This window comes from Excalfactoria chinensis, chromosome 2 (assembly GCF_039878825.1).
Source record: "Excalfactoria chinensis isolate bCotChi1 chromosome 2, bCotChi1.hap2, whole genome shotgun sequence".
Taxonomy (NCBI): domain Eukaryota; kingdom Metazoa; phylum Chordata; class Aves; order Galliformes; family Phasianidae; genus Excalfactoria; species Excalfactoria chinensis.
This window is the reverse complement of record NC_092826.1, coordinates 123,581,549-123,598,651: the sequence shown is the minus strand read 5'-3', so window position 1 is coordinate 123,598,651 and position 17,103 is coordinate 123,581,549. Positions and strand designations below refer to the sequence as shown.

General features: G+C 42.2%; 1 protein-coding gene across 8 annotated transcripts in view; it reads right to left on the bottom strand.

Annotated features, from left to right (window-relative positions):
* CACNB2 (calcium voltage-gated channel auxiliary subunit beta 2) overlaps positions 1–17,103 on the bottom strand; it is a 216,754-nt gene that overhangs the window by 90,058 nt on the left and 109,593 nt on the right. Inside the window, exon 1 of one of the 8 annotated variants that reach the window (XM_072330344.1) lies at positions 16,480–16,759. The exons of 4 other annotated variants lie outside the window; for them this stretch is intronic. In XM_072330344.1, coding sequence (XP_072186445.1) covers positions 16,480–16,530 — 51 coding nt within the window. In that variant the 5' untranslated portion in view covers positions 16,531–16,759. Of the gene's footprint in view, positions 1–2,362; positions 2,541–16,479; positions 16,760–17,103 lie in introns of those variants that run through there. 3 more of the 8 variants (XM_072330341.1, XM_072330342.1, XM_072330343.1) reach the window with 3 other exon arrangements.

Sequence of the window (17,103 nt, the reverse complement as noted above, 5' to 3'; positions counted from 1 at the left end):
CAGGCTATGGAGCTTCACTGTTAATTTAACTGAGTTGGAACATCGCTTCACATGCTCATGTTTCTGTAAATGTGCACACAAAGATGTGCATATGAAATATATACAGCAATCAAAGAGAGTTTCTCTATTCGAAGATGGGGTTCTTAAGAGAGCTCTACTGAAATCCTTTAAGAGATATTTTAATTGTGTTTAATTTTATTAGTGATCACCTTTCTAGGATAAGTTTCACAGTCTATATTCATAGCTACAATGTCTCACACACATTTGAAACTGGCTGAAATTAATCAAGAACTTCAAATGAAGCCCTGAGAATCTTCATTGTCACTCTTTTCACTGACATTGTCCTGCAGTGACTCATAAGTAATCGTGTGGGAAGATAAAACAAATGCCTTTTCCACAGTACAGAGCATATGGCTTCACGAACTACATATCTGTATGAAGTTTTCCATTGATTCTAGGTTTTATTGAACAATAAAACTGTTCTTCAAGATCTCATAGTCCAACTCTTCTATTTTTGGTGGTTTTAAGAATAGCTTAATACATACTTATCACTGAGTAAAGCGAGCATCTTGGTATGTTTGACTGCCAAAATGACATAAAAAAGCACAAACTTAATTTGTATGAAAGAAAAAATAAAAGTTATATTTTGAGTTGGACTGAATGAAACATTTTGTTTGAGAAAAGTGGTACACTTTGGTTTCATGGACCACCAGAGATTTAGAAAGAAAACCAAATGTATGTGCACCCCCAAGCCCACACAATTCATTTTCCCATTGACGCCATTCTGCCCGTTTAACTATTCAGCAGGGGGACTGGAGTGAGATGTCTCACCTGCCTGAGACAAATGACTTACATATGAAACTATTTTCAATGACAGAATGCCTCAATGTTGTTTTTCTAACACAATGAAACAATGTGTATCAGGAGATGAGACTGAGAGATGCATGGGAGTCCAAAACCATACTGCAGCCATCCAGGTGCCCCTCCAGGTACATCAGCATTTCAGATTCACAGATTCCTCTCCCTTTACAAAGCAGTAAGTAACCATTAAAGGTGCAGTGGAATGTAAAGAATCCCTCAAAAACTATTAATACAGATTGGCAATGCTTTACAATATAGCTACAGTGATGCAGTGAATTACAACAACATATAGTTTATTTATAGCTTATAGTTGGACACTCACTCTCAGTTGTCAGTTTTTAAGAGCAATTAATGAATTGTTCAAAATCAATTACTGCAACACCGTGTTGTTTATTGCTTTAGAGAAACTACGTTCTTCTCCGTTTCCCTGCTCAGTTTGTGCAAGTTGGTGCAACTCACGCACACAGTGAGCTCCATGTGCAGACAGCTGCGTTTAAATTCTTTTCCTCAACAACTTCTTCCATGTTTCCGGCATCCCACAAACTGTTTGGCATTAAAAAACATGGGGGGAAAAAGAATTCAGGATAACTCAGTGAATTCCTTGAAATGTGCTGGAGAACCCACAATGTCAGCAAAAATACTTTCATATTCAGAGAACCAAAACAAAGCATTTGCGATTGCAAGTTATATGCAAAGAACACACCGTTTTTAACACGCAGAATTCATTCTGATTTCCTATAGAAAAGCTCGTAGCGTTTCTGTTGCTCCCTGTGCTTCTCCCTAGAGCTCCTCAGGTCTCTGTCACGAGGGGTGTGTGGGTAGAAGGATCCATCCGTCCCCTCACACAGCACAGCACTTGACGCTTGGGCTGTAAACTCTGATGTCGGCTACCAATAATGCGCAACAACACGGAGTTATTTGTGGTTTCCTTCTCATCAACAACTTCTTCGGAGTGTCATCTTACGCAAATCCTGAAGTAAGCAATGTCAGATTCTAACGGGAGTGTGCTGTGGGTTTTCTAAGCTGGCACTTGTCATGGACAATACATTACACAGCCGTGACATGTTTGGAACTGGACAAAAGAAACGACTTGGCAGCATACCCATAACCTACAATTGAGTTCAGTCCTGTAACCTATGTGTAGTCCATCTACAGTACAAAGAATAAGAACTCTGAGTTATTTGGAAGCAGGGCTTTGGCTTGCCTGGAGCCTGTGTCACCTCATCACACCCCGTATCTGAATGCTTTAAGTGCCACCTCATGCCATCAGCGTGACAAGGAGCAGAAATTCAGTCCAACCTAGCAACCAGTGTCCTGCACGGAGAACTTGCAGAAAAACGTCACATTGAAAAGCAATCACGTCGGTGAGCACCAAAGCTGGACTACAGGAAGCAGAGCACCGACTGGCATTCAGAGCTGACCACAGTTCCGAGAAATTTATTATGTTAAAATAACAATTACAGACTAAAACCCCAAGACCCTCTCGGCGGACGCGTCTTACCGCCTCGTAGTCCTCGCTGCCGAAGAGGTACATCGCTGCACCAGCCCGGAGCTCCCGATCCGCCTAAGGTGCGACTTCCTCCCGCATCTCCAACTTGTCCGCTCAGCCAGGCGCGCTCCGCAGCGCCGCGCAGCGCCGCGCAGCTCCGCTCCTCGCTTCCCACGCCCCAACTGCCGCCGAAGTTCCGCTCCGCTCACCGAACCAAGCTCCGCGGCTGCGAGCGGCGGGGAGGCGGCGGCGGGCGGCGGGGCCGAGCGGGGCAGGGAGAGCGGCGGGGCCGAGCGGGGCCGGGTTGCGCTGCCCACCGCGTGCCGCTGGCGCCGCGCTGATTGGCTGTCGGGAGCCCGCCGAGCCCGCCGCCGGGACGGGGAGAGCGGGAGGCCGCTGCCGGGCCCCGCCGCGTCGTTTAGCTCCTCACGGCCGAGCACGGCGCTGCCCGGTGCGGCACCCCGGGCTCCGGACACTGCCGGCGGGATCCGAAGCAGGATGCGGCGGCCCGAAACAGCCCGGCACAGCGGAGAGTATCCCTCGCTCCTCCGGTAGCTCTGCGGCATGACATGGAGCTATCCCACTAGCTCCGTCTCTACGATATAGAATCATTCTGGAATTGTTTTCCTTTGTTATGTTTCGCTCACTTCATCGCTCCCTTCTGCTGATTATTTCCAGGCTGCCCCTCCGGTGAAACACCGTGCAACTTAATCTGCCATGGCACGATGCGAATAGGTAACACAACACCTGTGCCCACCAACCTCCCGCTGTGGGAAACAGATCCGGCACAGCGTACGGCATCACAGCACAGAGCATAGGCACACATCAGTATCGTGAATGTGTATGAATAACAAGTTGCATGTAGTTGCCCATATCTATCTATAGCCGTGATAGTATAACAACACATAACATACCATGATATGGACATACACAGCACTGAAAAACAGTTTGTGCTGCTCAACTTCTTGCCTTCTACAAAGGAAAAATGACAAGAGATCTTCCCTAAGAAAAGACAACCCCCCTGGTCAACAGGGATGCAGTTCAAATACACTGTAAACATCCTCCCTATATGTCCTCTTCCTCCCCCCACTCCCCCCCTCCCCCCCTATCTCTGTTCCCTTATATAAGTAAGTTAAAGCACACTTCTTTCAACCTGCCTCCTCCGTCACAACAGACCTTTGGTCCTCTGCAGAATACTGGTGATGTGACTCATGAATCACAGTTTAAGTTATTGTAGATATTCTAAAGCAGAGTTAAAACCAAGCTATATACTCTTGGAAAGATCAAAGTAGATATCCAGATATCAGAACAATTTAATTTTACTTCACTATCTTCCTGCCATATGTTTACAAAACAGCGGTAGTTCAATCTGCCAGCCAAAGTGGTCACTTCTCATTACATCAATTGCAAATTATGCTTCAAACAAGTAATATCATTATATTGTGTTCTCACCAAGTAGACAAAGCATGCACCATTCCTACAAGACACTGCTAATGGAATGCAGGTCACTCACCCAAGACGGATACCGCTACTGATGCTGAAAGAGTGTGGTTACATACGCTTATTAGTCTGGACAGAATGGTCTGAGTTGTACTGCATGGCTTCTTAATGTGAAACCACACCTGTCAATACTAGGAAAACCAGTGTCATCACCCATTACTTTGCTTGTTTCATAGAGCTCTAATGGGTAACTGGGGAGAAAAAATAAACAAAAAACCCACAACAAAACAAAACAAAACAAAGAAAACAACAGATAAAACCAGCAGGACTGTCACAGCTGCTCCTAATATCAATAAGGGAAGCATATTGTTTTCTGTCTATTAAAAATTGCAGTGATCATTTTTGAACAGTTTCATCAGTTTCTGTACTTTGGGCATGAATATGAAATCAGGGTCAGGGGGACTGCAGTTCACATACATTCAGTACAGATGAAGGACTTTATTCAGACTGTCACCATAAGTGACTTACATGTCACAAGCAATTCTCACTACAGACAGCACAAGCAGCCAGAGTCTGGCAGCTTGGACGGTAAATAAGCTGAATTGCTCATTGCTCTCTTGAATTGAAACATCATGACAGGTACCCAAGTCTATCTGAGGGCTTCACAAAGCAAATCTGTGCATAGCTTTTATAGTTCAAGAATTAAAGTCTGCAAAATTGTCATCCCCTGTTGAGGCAATTTAAAATTATAACAACTTCTGAATGACCTGTGCTCCATTCTTGGCTAAGCAGCAGTGGTGGACCTTCTCTGTGCATTCTTCCAACAGTGGTTCAGGGTGGCATGGGGCTGGCCTGCACTTGGAAGGCAGTGTCTCTGGTGATGATCATTGCTCTAAGGCAGTACAGATGAAAAACCTCAGGATGCGTGCAGAAAGAGTAAGGACAGTGATGGAAATGGGAAAGAGGAGTAAGTTGGAAAGAGAAGTCAGGCAGCAGTCAGACTGCAGAAGTGGTGGAATGGGAAAGCCAAGAAACCAGTGCAGGTCTAGGAAGAAAGCAGCGTGACCTGAACGAACAGGGCACTAACAGCCAGGGCAGGAGACACAAATTAAGTGCTATAAAGCAGTTGAAAGTAAGCACAGATTGCAATAGGATTTGGAAAGATCTGCGCATGAACAACTAGGCTACCTGACTAGCCTAAAGCTAGGTGCTAAGCAAGGAGCAGGGCAGAAAGATGCTGATCCAGGGCTGGGGTGCCCAGGCAGAACTGGCTGATCAAGCAATTAGATACAGTCACAAATTCTCTAGGATTAATGCAGAAAGCACCAAAAGAAGAGAAAGAAAGAAGAAACACACCTAACATAGCTAAGGACTCTGCCGCAAGGCAGAATTGATCCTCTCCTCCATTGGTGCTTTCAAGTAGGACACGTAATTGAAGATGTGACAAAGAGTTACGCAAACTCAACTTAATACAGTCTTCATCTTAACAACTAATGGAAAGTGAACTGCCTAGAGGTTTGATCATGAGAGTCAAGACTTCAGTTTGAAATGAGGAGTAAATCACAGGAATGAAATGAGTCACCTCTTAAGCTTTCTAATGTGCAGAGACTAAGACTTGTAGTCTTTACTTATCCACAGAATCCAGGACAGCGAAAGCAATACAAAACATCTGTTACCAAGAGCAAGCAAGCACAGGTGTAGGTGTGTCAGTGGGTGTGACCTGTTTGCTCTGATTGTTTCTGCGAGCTTTTTCCTTACATACAAATCTATACATGTGTAATTATACCCAATGGAAGTGAGTAAAGAAGATAGAGCTAGCCTCTTCTCGGTGATTCTCGGTGAAAGGGCAGGAAGCAATAGCCATTGATTGAAGGGTAAGATATTCCATTTAAACTATTTAAAAAAGGAAAATTCCTTTTACCGTGCAGGTGACTGAGCACTAGAACAGGTGTCCCGGGGAGATTATAAAGTCTGCATCTTTGGAAACATTCAGTGGCCACGTGGACACGGCCCTGAGCAGCCGGCCCTAACTGATCCTGCTCCCAGCAGGTGGCTGGGCCAGACTGTCTCCAGAGGTGCCTTCTTACTTCAGGAAGTCTGTGAAGCCATAACAATCTTACATAAAAAATATCTAGTTCATGTTGATATTTCAGTGATTCCACCCCTCCATTTTAATTTTCAAAGATTAAACGTATTGACATTTCAAATTGTCTAGGACAGCTTTTACCTCCAGTATTTAAACTCTGACCTATGTCTTTTAAGCATAACTATGAACTGTCTATGCTAAAAATAACTCTGTATCTCATACTGCTTCAACATAGAGCCTTTGGGAAAACACACAGAAAAAACTGCTGACACGGTTGTCAAGGTTAATAGACTAAACAGACGCTCCTTGATAAACAAGAATCTTTCAACTTGCATCCAACAGTAACAACTATTTTTTCCTTCAAGAACTCTAACGGTATGCAATTGACTCTCTTACTTAATTCAGATTCACATTCAGGCCCCAGTGAAAAACGTCAGCAGCTTATAAGTTTCTCTCGCATAGATAGCAACAGGAATTTGCTTGTAAACATAAGGAGTGATTTATTCTTAAAGGAATTTTGTCGATACTCCTATTTATGCTTCTCATATACCTGTGGCAGAAAACTCTAGAAAACTTTTATATGAGCCTAAAGAGCAAGAGCTTTCTCTTCAACTACCCAACCTCCAAACTAACCTCTCCCATATCAACACCGAATAGCTGCTTAACCACGTTACTTAAATTGGAAAATTAGCAAGTAATTTTTTCAGTTGTTTTTCTTCTTTTCCCCCTCCCCCCTATGGTATTTAGCTCTTTTACTCTTGTGTTGGGGACCTCAGTTCTGGATGCAGTGCTCCAGATGGGACCCCCTGAGGGTGGAGCAGAGGGGACAGTTTCCTCCCTCTCTCTTTTGGCCGCCACTCTGTTGATGCAGCCCTGGATAAAGCTGGCCTTCCAGGCAGCAAGGACTACCAAAAGAATTTGAAGCCTGGGCTTTCTTGTTCCTTAGGCATATTTTGAAGAATGGGTCTTCTTCAGTTCTTATAGCCACTCTTTGAATGAACTACACAAGTAATCACAATGTCCCTGAAATCAGAGGAGATGAGACTGTGTTTCAAGAAATATCCAAGTACTTTATGAAAATGGCAGGACAGCAAGGGAGACTGATAACAAACTGGCCCAGAAGAGCTATGATTGAGCACACCACTACACTGTTACAGTGAAGTCTCAGAGCCTGTTGCAATTGGTAAGGAACTCAGTCTGAGTTCCTCAGGCTCATGCTAGCTGATCCTATCCGTAAGTAAAGCTACGTGGAGGAATGATGTGACACAGACCCTTCTTTCTTTTTAAGGCATCTCCCCAAAAGTGTATGGTTTAGAACTATTAAAAGGTTTACTCAATATTGTTTTTTCCTAGATTTTCATTTCAGATGCACTGGGCAGCATCCTAGAACATGGTGCAAACTCCACATCACAGAGATGCTCTGCATTTAACTCCAACACACTCTGAATTTCTCTTCTGAATGTATTGTTTGTATATCTAGCTATGAATTTAAAATTCATCTCCTTACATAAAAGTCCATACATCATGTAGGATGTTTGTAATCTGTCACTACATATGGTGTGCAGCTGAGAAAGGGCTGGTAAGTAACATTTCATTTGATGAAATTCAATTTCATGTAGGTATATAACAAAACAGTGTCAACTAATTGAAGATCTCCTTAATATCAATGTCAAATCTTTGATCCCCAAAACAACCTTAAGTATAAGGAGCCTTGAAGTCTTAAAGTATGCTCATGGAACTACTAGAAAGCAATTTATATTTTATTTTTAAACACCGGAGCTGCTTATCATTTGTGGATTATTCTTATTATGGTTACCATTCTCTAACACAATCCAATCTGCCTGCAGTTTTCTATTTCAGGACACAGCAGTGATAACATTAACAACAGACTAGACTTCTCATCTTGCAGATATACATGCGTTAGGGGCACATGCTATCTTCTCCTGCACTGAAAGATAACAGGAGCGTGTTCTCACAGAAATAACAGGCTGCAAGTGGCTGCCATTCTTGCAGCTAAAACACTTAACCCAAACCGCAGTGAGTGTCAGACAAAGGTTTGATACCATTTTGCCTGCTTTATTACGGATCCTTCACATCACTCTGATAGCAGAGAGGTGCTGTCTAGTTGGGAAATCCATCCACAGGTGATTGTTCATATTTGTAAGATTTTTGTTTGTATGGGTTTGGTTTTGTGTTTGATTTTAAATATAGTGCAGACACAGGAAACACCTTGCAGTCTTGCAGCAGTGAAGTACTGAGAATAGGCACAGACAGAAAAAGCAAGTAAATGGTCAACGTGCCCTTGCTAGTGTAAGTCCTCCACACAAACTGCCAGCAACTGAGAGTAGCCAAAAATTTCTGAGCAGCTGGAAGTCTTTTCAGAGTTTTAAGTGGCTGGGGACGTATATGTATATGTAGATGTATATGTAGATGTAGATGTAGATGTAGATGTAGATGTAGATGTAGATGTAGATGTAGATGTAGATGTAGATGTAGATGTAGATGTAGATGTAGATGTAGATGTAGATGTAGATGTAGATGTAGATGTAGATGTAGATGTAGATGTAGATGTAGATGTAATAAAACAACCATCAACACTTACTTTTAAAAGAAATAATGCCTAAAGATTAAAACAGAGATAATGCTCATTTTACTAGAGTTAATACTTTCAAGAAGAAAATTGCATATGTTTTTGAACACAAGAAGAGCAACAACAGAAAACAATATTTGAGCTAAAATATATAAAAGCTTGGAAAAGCTTGGAATAAGTAGCCTTGGTGGCAAACATTCCCCCAGAAATACAGATTTCCGTTGAATATTTAGTAATTCAGAACTTTAATGTCACTGCTACATGCTGCTGACCTGCTGCACTGGAGAATACTTCAAATTAACGCTAGGATTTGATCTCAGTGAGATGCTTTCAACTCTCACATGCAGAACGTGCCTTCTCCCAGGCATGCTGTAATGTCCAAGTGCCACCAGCAATGTGATGAGCGCCAGCCACTGATGTCCCAGAGCTGGTGACTGAAGAGCAACTTGGGGAATAACTGTACAGAAGCCACCATGAACTGCCATAGACATTAACTATCTCTGTCCACATCTCTACATTCCCAAAATTAGGCTCAAGCTACAGATTGTCCTCCAGGCACTCATGATATTGATCAGCTGACATTTCCCAGCAGAAAGGTCTTTTAAAACTGTTCTGAGTTTTAGAATGAAGTACCAATTCATGAATGAAGTCCAATCATATCTCAAAGCAGCATTTATAAAAGTCTTTGTAAAATGTGAGCTATTGATAGTTCTGCATTCTGTTATTATGACAGAAGTGTAAACATACCTGACTGGCAGAGCCATAGCAGCAGGCCGCAGGAGGCACTGTGGCATACTACTTTTGTTGATGCCCAAGACATCATTCCACATTTCCATCAATTGAAGTTCTTGATTCTCACCCAATGTTGTTGTTTCTTTGGCCTCATCATTTCTTCAAATCTCAATTCCCATTCCTCATGTTTGAAACATGCAGTTTTTCTGATGCTTGCACTTTTGGCAACCCTAGAAGCTTTGTTAATTATACTTAATTTTTGGTACAAGCCAGTCCTCACAATTTAAAGAGCTCCAGTGAAATGAGTTTTAATACAGTGCAAAAGCTGGAACAATTCCCACCAGCAGATAGGTCTGACTATCACTTGAGACTCACTTTAGAGCTTCAGAATAGGAATTAAGGATCATTTAGACAGCTGCTGCTCTAATGAACTCCTGCACTTCTGGGTATGGGTGTCACCTGGAACTGCAGGAACATACATGAATGTAATGAGCAAGGAGTCAGAAGCACAGCCCTGGCTTACAGGAGCCATAACTATAACCTTAGTGTGTTGCAGTGGAAGCACTCTCAGAAGTAGCTTGTTTGCTACACAGTACAAGGAGTCAGTAGAGCGAAGGAGATGATAAGAACAGTAAAGTTATTCTTTGATCAGTACTAATGCAACATGTGACAAAGGCATTTTCAGAACTCCCCCAATGAAAGGCAGCAGGTAGTAAACTAGTAGTCTCACTATCCTGCCCACTTTAAACAACAGAAATCTCGCCAGCAGTGCTGAAGCCTGAATATCACTTCTCTGCTTGGCACTGTTTTCTAGTTCTCTGTTGCTGCAATTCACAGTCAGTTCATTAAAAAAACAAATGTGTGCTCCAAGCAGCTTTGTTCCTCAGTACTGACATTGCTGAGAGCTCCTGAATCAGGACCGGGATATGCAGCTCAGACTTTGTCAGGCTTGTCTTCTCAGCTCCATGGCCCTGATCCTTCAGCACTTTCTGCTGGGTGAGTTTTCAAGGTGATCCCGTTGGTGATTCAGCAGACAACCCTACACTATTTCCAGTTTCAGATGCGTGGCTCTACTGTGAGTTAGGAGTGGACCTCTTAAGTCACTGAGAAGCTCCTCCTGAGTACAGAATATTTACGGGACAATTGATTTACAGCCTCAAGAAGTGACTAACATAGTAAGAACTCTGATCAAATCCGTAATTATTCATCTCAGTGTGGTCATGACCTACTAAAAGACAATGTTTTAATTCCAAGCTACAATAAGTCCTCCTCTCTTATAATCAGAAAACTGTATCTAAGCCATTTACTGTGTTCTGAATAGAAGATTTACAGTAAGCCAGCATCAATGCAGAAATTTACTTTTGAAACTCGAGCAAATGATTATTTCAAGCACTTCTGTTCAGAAACATTAGGATTCTTTTTCTGGAATGAAAAATTTCTGCTATTCTGATGCTAGTTTTCAAGTCTATACAAATCACGTACAATAAAGTTCAGAGATTCATTTGAAAGCGCAACAGAAACTGGTCACATTTTCTTAACAGAAAATACCCAGACAGAAAACATGGAGTCCAGAAATATCACAATTTTCTGGGAACCCACCAATTTCCTTGAAAACCAGCAGAAATTTCCTTAAGTCCTTGGTTTGAAATTGGCTTTTATAGCACTCCACTGTAGCATGAGCTCCTGAAACTGTTAGCTAACAAAGCACTTATGTAAGTGCTTTCTGATATAGCCTAGTGATACTGTTTCCAAATGAACTGGGAATATTGATGAAAAGTAACGCTTACATTTCAAGTGATACTTCTTCTAAAATGCAATTCCTTATGTATACAACCCATTCGTTTATAGAAAGCAAATACCCAAGAGATTGTTTTTTCAAGTATTAAAATGACATGATATTTTTTAATTGTTACTTTATTAGAAATCAGAAAAGATATATGTATTCTATGATCATAGAATTATAAAGTACATGTGGATATGACCAAGAAAGGAAAGGAACCACTGGAACCTTTCCAATTAAAATCAGTCAGCACAGCGCTTGAATAAATAAGCAAATTAACAGACTCATTACAAGGTGGAAAACAAAGTCTGTGTATGGCTGAATCACACAAATTTGTGAAGAAAGGCTTTGACCAAATACAACGTGAACTGCACAGAAACAGTGACGTGTGCTTCACTGAGGACTCTGCCAGACTGCGAAGATACCAAGTTATAAATACTGCAATGCAAGTAAGTGATCCCCTGGATCAGCAGAAGCCCATTCAAAATGAAACTCAGTTTTCACCTAGAACTGCCAGCAGACTTGAAAATGATATATTTTCTGATATTAATAGTCTAAAAATCCTGTTTACTAACAAGTTAATAATCTTTAAATGATGAATATCCCAACTTGTCAATCTGTCAGCATCCTTTCAGCAGCCTCAAAATATTCAAGGAAAAAAAAAAAAGTAATATATATATATATATATATCCACCAAACGACTGCAAAATGCAATGTATCATTAATGATGAGATGCAGAAAAACAAGTTGTTTTGTGAACAGCAGAAGAAACAAAGCCTGGTTTCCCACACACACCTCCACAGTACCTTTAGCTCATTCCCTTTTTCCCTACACAGCACATGCTCTGCACACGTGGCTTCCCTCCCCTCACCAAACTTCCCACCAGCTGCTGGTTGAACAAGAGGCAAAGGTTTGGTTCCTCTGGAGTTAAATCCATGTTAATCAGCTGGCTGGGTGCTACCTCCTGGATGCCAGGGGAGCCAAGGGAGTGTCTCAACTCAAACACTGGCATGCAGAACAAGCAGCATCAGAAGCTCCAGCCAGCCCCTAAGGACTCTGTAGCTCCCAGACCTCTGCAAGGCTGGTGTAAATCGGACACTGGACTGAAGTTACTGAGAAGCACAGCTAACAGATGGAAAGTGGGATTGCATAAAGCTTGTCTAGGAAACCAACCTAAACATCAGAGCTGTTACACAAAGACTGTCTATGTGCTTTCATACTCTGCAGCTTCTTTAAATATAAGATGTTGCATGGCCAGCAAGGTAAAAGCGAATATTTTTCAAACCATCTCTGTCACAGAACATAGGTTGCTATTACTAAGCAGTTGCAAGCTTTATATAAACCCCAGGTCTAGATGCAGCATACGTGCAGCACCAGTGGAACATGTAGATTTCTACTTATAGCAATGGGCTGTAGAGATCAGTAATAAAACATGGCCATAAATCAATAAATAAAAATCCTATAGGATTAGAAAAACTATTTTCACAAATACAACATCTGTATTTTGGCCCACACCAAAAAGTGACTGGAAAACAGAACAGTCCAGTGATTAAAAAGCCTACAAAAAATATACCTCGATGCAAGAGAATTTCAAGGGTCCTTTACCTCCCTTTCTTTCACATTCTTTTTATGTTGCATTTCTGCATTGTTCATCCTGGTAAGAAAATAACAAAATTAACCTCTTTTGTTTTAGGAAATTCTGGGCTTGTTCATTGCAATTTGAATTTAAAAAATAAAACATAATATACATATATATATTCCACCAATGCTGGAAAACCTAAATTCATGGATATCAGGGAACACTGGCAAAAAGGCAGATGTCACTCCTTGGTGTCCTCACCTCACCTGCTATGCAGTCACAGCTTCAGGAGGCCATAAGAGATTCACGCTCTTAAATGTGCTCACAGTTTTCTGGCAGAAGTTTCCATACTGTAGATTTTTTTGTCATAAGTTGTTGGTGTTGATGAAAATATGTCAGCAGTTGGACAGGAAGTATTATTTTATTTCTTTTTACTGTAATATTTTAATTGACTGGAACATTTTATAGGTCAACTTATTAGAAGGGGTATCTGTCATTACGAGGCTATCACCAGTAAGCACTTTACTTAATTATGCATGCCAAAAAATATGAAAGAGAAAGCTCTCAGGCTGTATCTCTCTTTCAGTCCTCTCAGTTTTCCTATTACTTTCCACTCAGCCATCTAAACTACTCTTTTTTCCAATGACGTAATGTTTGAGAACTGTTACTGCTAACAACAAACTGATTTTCAAGCACAGCTTCCTGTAAAATCCTTCTGCACAGCGAGTGACTGCAACCAAAATTCATATCAGCCACATTTTCTTCCCCTCACAGCACATCTAGAAATGAGGAGAGAAACTTAAAATCATAGAATCTCAAGGTTGGAAAGGACCTACAAGATCATCTAGTCCAATCATCCTCCTATCACCATTACTACCCACTAAACCACATCTCATAGCACTTTATTCAGACATGAAAAGAAGGGTCCTTGGCCATGACACTGACAGAAGAACTGGCCATTTGTTCAGCTGTGCACATTAAGCTGTACACATAAAACCTTTTTTTTCCCCTTTTTTCTTCTTCTTTCCCCTGACCTTTCCCCTTACCAAGGGTCTTCCACGAAGCAGAAATGCACAGAATCCTTTTAGCCAAGCGCTATTCCTTTCCATTTTCTCTAACCAGCTTTTTTTTTTGCCCCCCAAGCCCTGCACACTTACAGCATAGATTCATGGCATCACTTGCCCTCCTTCCACAGGACTTCTATGACCACCCCAGACAGAGCCTAGACTTCTTCACATCACGATATCAGAGAAAAGGTTCATTTTACTCTATAGCCCAGATGTACCAAGCTTGCATCCCTCTTGATGGCATTATTTGACAGCCAGTAGACATAAAAAGGAAAATGTTTCATGGACACATGGACATTCTTAGTGCTAAATTCTGACAACAGATAGACTATTTTCAGATAAGGAATACTTTACAATTGCAATTATATTTCTTTTTTACTTTGAGTCCTTTCCCTCATAAATATATACATATATAATCTCAATTTTTTTCCCCATTGATAATTGTAATTGGATTGCCATCAAAGGCCAAAACACTCTAATTTATCAGAACTCTCAGAATTGATTGGAAAATATACATTTTGAAGCCTAGAGAGCTAAGCGTTTAACTAGGCTAATAACATTAGAAAATGCTGCAGCCAGCTGAATGTATGAACATTATTATTATTATTATTATTATTATTATTATTATTATTATTATTAGGTATGAACATAATTCCTGCTTTCCACTATTTTGAACATCCACACTGAAAACAAGTCCACTTCAGCTGGAGCTGGCAGTTGTAAATACTTCATATTTCTAAAACACACTGAATGTGTTGATGGACCATGATGACATGTGGGGATAACTTAATCCTTCCTTGCCTCCCAAACATAGGAGCAGATTTTAACTTGGAGTAAAGAACAGTTGCTCACTTTCCTTCTGTCTGCCTGTTGGCAACAGCTATTCAGCTGCTCAACTGGAGATCCCCACAAATCATCCAGAGAAAGAATCACAGAGTCCCAGAACCGTATGGGCTGAAAGTGACCTCCAGAGATCATAGAGTCCAACCCCACTACAAAGCAGGGTCCCTACAGCAGGCTGCATAGGTAGACATCCATCTGGCTCTTTAGTATCTCCAGAGAAGGAGACTCCACAACCTCTCTGGGCAGCCTGTTCCAGTGCTCCATCACCCTTACTGTGAAGAAGTTCCTTTTCATATTGGTGCATAACTTCCTATGCTTGAGTTTATGGCCATTTCCCCCTGACCTGTCCCCACAGACTGCTGAAAAGAGGTTGGCCACATATCCTTGACTCCCACACTTAAGATATTTATAAACATTAATAAGATCATCTCTGAGTCTTTATTATTCTTATCATTATTTTTAAGGCTGAACAGATTCAGCTGTCTCAACCTTTCCTCATAGAAGAGATGCTCCAGGCCCTTTATCATCTTTGTGGCCCTTCGCTGGACTCTCTCCAGGAGATCCCAGTCTTTTTTGTACTGGGGGGCCCAGAACTGGATACAGTACTCCAGGTGAGGCCTGACCGGGGCAGAGTTGAGGGGGAGGATGGTCTCCCTTGACCTGCTGGCCATGCACCTTTCAATGCACTCCAGGATCCCATTGTCCTTGGCCCCCAGGGAACACTGCTGGCTTGTGGACAACCTGTTGTCTACCAAGATGCCCAGGTTTCCTTTTCCACCAAGCTCCTCTCCAGCAGGTCATGTCCCAGCCTTTACTGATACCTTCAGTTATTCCTTCCCAGGTGGAAGACTCTGTACTTGCTTTGTTAAAGCTCATCTAGTTTATCGCTGCCCAGCTCTTCAGTCTGTCCAGGTCTGGCTGAATGGCAGCACCACCTTTCAGGGTGTCAGCCACTCCTCCCAGCTTTCTATCATTGGTGTACTTAATGAGAGTGGACTCCATCCCCTTGTCAAGGTAAAGATATTGAACAAGACCAGACCCAGTCCCCTGAAAGAACTGATCCAAACTTGGTTTCCTTGTAGAAGAGAGATACAGAGCAGCCATTCTACAAGATGCTATGTACCTGAGCAGTCTCACCGTAATAGCAAAGCAACTCTCATGCCTGTGGTGCACTGCTTCTCTGCAACCATATTCAAACCTTGCATACAGCAAGCTTTTAGCCAAGCATTTAGATGACGTTTATTTTTTACTATTATGGAAATATGTTATTCATACTGTTTTGATCTCCATTCTCTGCTTCCTGCAGCAAAAGAAGGAAAACAAAGCACACCCAAGTACTACTTTTCAAACATCTTTCTTATTTACACTTTATTTCAGAAGTTCAGCTAAAGCTGGGATACCTGCTTCCATCATCCCCTGGCACCAGGGGACACCTATCTGGTAAGACGCTGCCAAATCAAAACTCATGATAGCAGTACAGCTCAGCCCAAAGCAGAAAATAGAGCACACCATGTGTGCCCCGGCAGACAATGTACTTCAAAGTGTTGCCAGTAGAGAGTCCCATTGCTCTCATATTGAGGAGAAAACAATCATTTAGCGCAATCTTAAGAACACAGAACAGTGAGATACTTTGTTTCAGCTGTGGCTAACAGGGCTCCAGATAGGAGAGCTGGTGGCAGCAGCCACCTGCACAGGCTTTCACTTCCCCTCACCTCCAGCATTTGCAGTTTTTCAGCGTGTCAGCAATTTCGTGTCTGATTAATTAAAAGAAAACAACAACCAAACAACAAGCAACAAAAACCAACAACCAAAACATGGAAAGCTCAACAGTATCATTTGGACTTCTGTTGAAAGGCAGACACATTTTTCAACACCACTTAAGCGTGGCTAGATGAGAGCAAAGTGAAACATTTTAACTGTAATTAAGTTAATTTGCTAGCCAGTCTGTATGCTTCATTTCTAAATTCAGTCGCTCCCCAGCATCTGGCCCGGCTCCTGCAGCATATGCTTACCCCCCGTGCACCGAGCTCAGCCTGCGGAGCCATCGGGCGTCTGTCGAGCATGCCAGCCGTGCTCCGCGCAGGCCAGCCCTCCCTGCAGCGACGCGTCCTCCAGCAGCAAAACCTCCCCAACTGAGCAGCACGCTGCCAAAACCTCGGCACATCAGCCTACGTGAACCCTTACTGGCTCCTTCTCCTCTTCAGGCCTGGCTTAAAGCGCCAAGTTTTTGCCTACATGAGGCGATCCTGCTTGCTGGAGACTTCTCTCAGCTGTTGATCTGATTCAATTCCTATGTTAGGTTACAGCTCAGCGGATAGCCCGTCACCATCAATTAGCAAGGAAGTGTGGGAGGGTTCTGTGCTCCAAGCGACGTCAGCCGCTTTGGGAAAGAAGCCTGCACACTTGCTGGAGTAACACAACATTTTATTAATCTCAGATGCATGCCTTGCAGCACGCACGGCCTCCGGTTAACATGCAGCTGGCTTTGCAGCCGCGAGCAAATCACAGAGAAGTGTCCAAATGCAAAAGAGTATTTCTTTCTGTTTATGGATATGGGTTTGATTTTACTTTTTGTCCTTTTTTTCTGAACAGCATTAGTAGGCACTAATAGGTGGAAATCTTAATTCAGGATAAAT